Below are 4,337 nucleotides of genomic sequence, written 5' to 3' on the forward strand. Positions count from 1 at the left end.
ACAAATTACCAGCATTGAACTTCGATGTCAAGAAAGAGGTTAAAGACATGATAAAAATTTATTTAGATTATTCAAATTAGGTGTTCTTATTTGGATTTTTATGAGGTTTAATGTTTCTGGTTTTTTATTTCTAATTCCTTTGTCATTTTTATTGCACTGTTTAAGACTTGTGATGCTTTGTGATTTTCTAGAGTAATATTATTGGTTTTCTTTTTCTAATCATCTTCACCTATTATACATTCATTGTCCATTTTATTTTGTAATGTACACTACTGGTAATATGGAATAGTGTAACTAACATGCATAAGTTAATAAGCAACTTGTATTTCTAAACTTGTCACGTACAGTACCAGTAATATGGAATAGGTAGAATAACACATAACCTAATAAGACAACTAAACAACTCATATTAAAAAGAAAAAAAAAGTCTATTATAATTAACTTCCATTCTTGATATTTTCTTCTCCATGCGAATTCCATGATATAGAATCAACCTCCTGAAAAATGAATAAATCAAATTTGACAAAAATTAGAATACACTATTTTATTGAAAAAATTATAGAAAATATGATTATATAAACCAATGAGATCATACCTTAATTATCATTGTTTAAATATTTAAAAGTATTTTCAACTAACTCTCGATCACATTTTAGTTGAGTAGGTAGTATGCCTCGGGTAAGCATCACATCTTTCTTCATATGGGGAATTCGATAATTATTAGATCCTTTAACTTTCATGATTTCAATCATACAAGATTGAAGTGTGAGAAAAAATTTGTCAGATTGTTTGCTAGAAAAATTATCATACGACTTTTGCACAACTTCAATGAGTTCATCAACTGATTTTGAAGGTTCCTTTTGCTGTAATGATTGAATGGCATTAAAAAAACCCAGATCTAAAACATTTAAATCAGGAGAATTCGGTGGTTGACAAGATAAACGAATGTCAAATCCACCTTCAGAAGCCGCTTTACAAAATTCTTCGTCGTCAATAGAAACATGACACGGGGCATTATCTTGTTGTATATAAATTGTTTCCATTGCATGCTCTCTAGGCCATTTTTCTTTAATTGTAGGTAGCACTTTATTGATTAGAAAATTTCGACTAACTTCTTTAGTGATAGAAGTAATCGGCTTAGTTTCAAGTGTACCTGAAGCTCTATTGACACTTGACCTTTTTGCTGCTACTTTCTGAACTAGAGGAAAGACGCCAATTTTTCCTGAAAAAATCTCTTTATCATCGTTATCAAATCTAGGCCTAGCAACTGCTACTAAAAACATGACCTTGCCAATAAAATTTTTATTTTTGCATGTGCGATATGGCTCATCCTCATTTTCAAGAAGGTAGTAGTTTGCTGATTTTTTGGTCATGTAAAACCACTTTTCATCAATGTGGATGATATTATGCATAGACTTAAACTCTGGATCACGGGGAAGACTAGTTTCTTCAAGCATGGACAAGCAAAATCTAAGACGATCTTTCATATTACTATCTTTCATATGTGGCTTTAGTGCATTTGAATGCCGACGCAAAGTCCCATCTTTTACAAACTTTAATAATGCTGTTTTGCTAATGCCTAAGGAAAATGCGAGGCTCTGAAGAGTGCTACGTTTAGCTAACGAAATATCCCTCACTTTTTCAATATCTACCGTAACTCTTTTTCGACCACAATTTGATCTTTTATGAGATGCATCACCTGTTTGACATACTTGCTTCCAAATTCGATAAATAACATAGGTGGATACCGAGTATTTGGATGCCAACCATATAACAGTTCCGGGTTCCAGTTTTCCACCATAACTATTCTTTATCAATAATTGAGAAATTATTTTCCACTGGTCATTGTTCAAAAATGATCTTTTTTTCTTAAAAGTTTGTGTCTCATGTTGGACCATCGTTGACACTGCATGTGAAAAAGTGAATACAATGAAAAAAACTTGTCTTTGAACAAACTAAACTAAAAATAATGATATAACCAAACTAAAAATAATGATATAATAATAAAATGCTTACAACCAAAAATAATGATACAACCAAAAATAATGATATAACCAAACTAAAAATAATGATATAATAAAAAATGCTTACTAGCTGCAATACTTTCAGCCTCTCCATCATCTTCATTGGCTGCAATACTTTCAGCCTCACCATCATCTTCATTTTGATTAAATTCAGTCTCCTCTCCATCATTTTTATTTGGATTAAATTCACTCTCTGCAATTTTATAAAACAGACTTGAAAGTGAAAAAAAATTAATTAAGTTGTTCAAAGATTATCCAACATAAAAGTATTAGAGCATATTACCTTCTTCCATGACATGAACTTCATTTGAATAGAGAGCAGCAACATCAAATTCATTTTCACTATTGAACATATTACCTTCTTCCATGTGTTCTTCATTTGATGAACCACCATTTAGGTCCATAAAAGACAACTTAAGATTACTTGAAGAAGGGTCATTTAGATTAATGGAAGGTGTTATGTTGCATTCTATCATTTCATGATCAACATATGGAGTGTTTAGATCAATATTGAGAGGCATTATATGTGTTAAAACCAAAAGACAATGATACATATGGAGTAAACTTTAGTATTTATAGAGCTCAACTATGCAAATGTCATATTTCTTCATGGCGGGAATGTATTTTGGAGTATGAAAATTTTGGCTCTTTTTTATTTTTTATTAGGCGGGACTGTTTTATATGAAGAGTGAAAATTTTAGTAAATAAAGTGGGAGTGTCTTGGTTGCATTGGTTGCAGTGAGAGTACGTGAATGTTTTATATGGTTTTAATGTAGAGTAGTGGGACAGTTTAAGAGTTTAAAAGTTGGCATTTATTGGCTGCATTAGAGATGTACCGATAGAAGCAAAAATCTAATAATTAAATGGTTATAATAAAATTATTAATTTAATTCTAAATAAATTAAATAAGGGTAAATATGGAAAAAATGCATATTTTTCACCACTTAAATGAGTATATAGCCACTTTCTTAAAGGGTGAGCTTTTTTTTTTTGTTGCTTACATATAAGACCGGAGGGAGTATTAGAATTTATTACAATTTTGATAATTATATAATTCAAAATCAATTTTGTTAAAACTATCCAAACAACATTAATTGATGACAATCACTTTTATATCATTGTATTCAAACATAAACTAATTCTTCTAAACTCAATTTTGTTGAAATCAATTCTACTAAACTCAATTATCTCATAATCAACTCTATCCACCGCCAATCGAAACACACCCACAAACATTTTCATCAAAATAAGTTTCGGGAGACTTTTTGTACCCATATAATGGACATCTTTAAACTTTGCATGATTTTGCTTATTAATGTTACTTACTTTCTACAATTGATATTATATGTTAGTTGAAATATTAAAAAATTTATTATATTACTCATAATATGTATGACTTCCTTGTCCTTCAAAAGAAAACCAATGATGAACCAACTCTCGATATTAATTTTTGTCAACCCTTGCATTAGTTACTCTAGTTGCAACTTCTTCTTTTGTTTTACTTGCACCATATGTCATTCCTTTTATACGAACCTTCCATTTTCCCCACTTTTCGTTCAACTAAGATTTTATCATTTTTTCAGTTAAGTCATTTATTGGAGGAACAAACTCAAATTTTCTCTACATAATGAAAGGTCAAATAAAAATATAAGTTATGTAATATTTTTTATAAAAAATAATTTAAGTAAACTATCATAATACCTTTATTATTTTCACCATCTCTTCTTTGTAAATCATTAACATGACTTTCAAGTTTTGAAGTGGATGGGAGTTTATTGAGCCCTTCTAGCCATACTATTTATGAAACGAGTAAAAGTTGTCTGCTTCTCATATATCTAACATTTTTGTTGGACCTCTTACGCTTTTAGGTTCTACATCCACAAGGAAAACAAAAAATATATAAAAAGGTCCGATCATGTGCAGGAATAGCAGGCTCTACAGCACAGGACCTCAAATTTTAAAAAGTCCAATTTTTTTGTATTAATATTAATAAGTATTGAAAAATATTATAAAAAATTCTAATAATTCAAAAAATGCTATGATAAATATATATATATATATATATATATATATATATATATATATATATATATATATATATATATATATATATATTAAAAAAATTAGATTGATCAAAATCAAAATAATTATAATTAATTTTCCTTATTAATATTTTTTTTTTAATGTGTCATTTTTAATTATTATAATTTTTTAAAAAAATTTAGGTCCATTGTTTAAATTAGAACAGAACTTCTAATTTGATTGGATTGACTCTGCATATAAACATAAATAAATTATAAAAACTAGAAATGA

At 28.6% G+C, this 4,337-nt stretch overlaps 1 protein-coding gene across 1 annotated transcript; it reads right to left on the reverse strand.

Moving 5' to 3' along the window:
* Positions 1 to 437: 437 nt before the first annotated feature.
* LOC131619983 (uncharacterized) lies at positions 438 to 2,545 on the reverse strand. Its single transcript, XM_058891014.1, has 4 exons — positions 2,308 to 2,545; positions 2,092 to 2,217; positions 690 to 1,906; positions 438 to 497 (listed from the first exon to the last, which is right to left on the reverse strand). The coding sequence occupies exons 1-4, from the start codon at positions 2,543 to 2,545 to the stop codon at positions 438 to 440; spliced, it is 1,641 nt and encodes a 546-aa protein (XP_058746997.1).
* Between the last annotated feature and the right edge of the window lie 1,792 nt (positions 2,546 to 4,337).

Source organism: Vicia villosa, linkage group LG7 (assembly GCF_029867415.1).
Source record: "Vicia villosa cultivar HV-30 ecotype Madison, WI linkage group LG7, Vvil1.0, whole genome shotgun sequence".
Classification (NCBI taxonomy): Eukaryota; Viridiplantae; Streptophyta; class Magnoliopsida; order Fabales; family Fabaceae; genus Vicia; species Vicia villosa.

Coding starts and splice junctions, on each gene's coding strand:
- LOC131619983 (XM_058891014.1), bottom strand. CDS start 2,545: ATGCCTCTCAATATTGATCTAAACACTCCATATGTTGATCATGAAATG. Junction 2,218..2,307: donor AGTTCATGTCATGGAAGAAG/GTAATATGCTCT, acceptor ATAAAATTGCAG/AGAGTGAATTTAATCCAAAT. Junction 498..689: donor TTCCCCATATGAAGAAAGAT/GTGATGCTTACC, acceptor TTCATTTTTCAG/GAGGTTGATTCTATATCATG.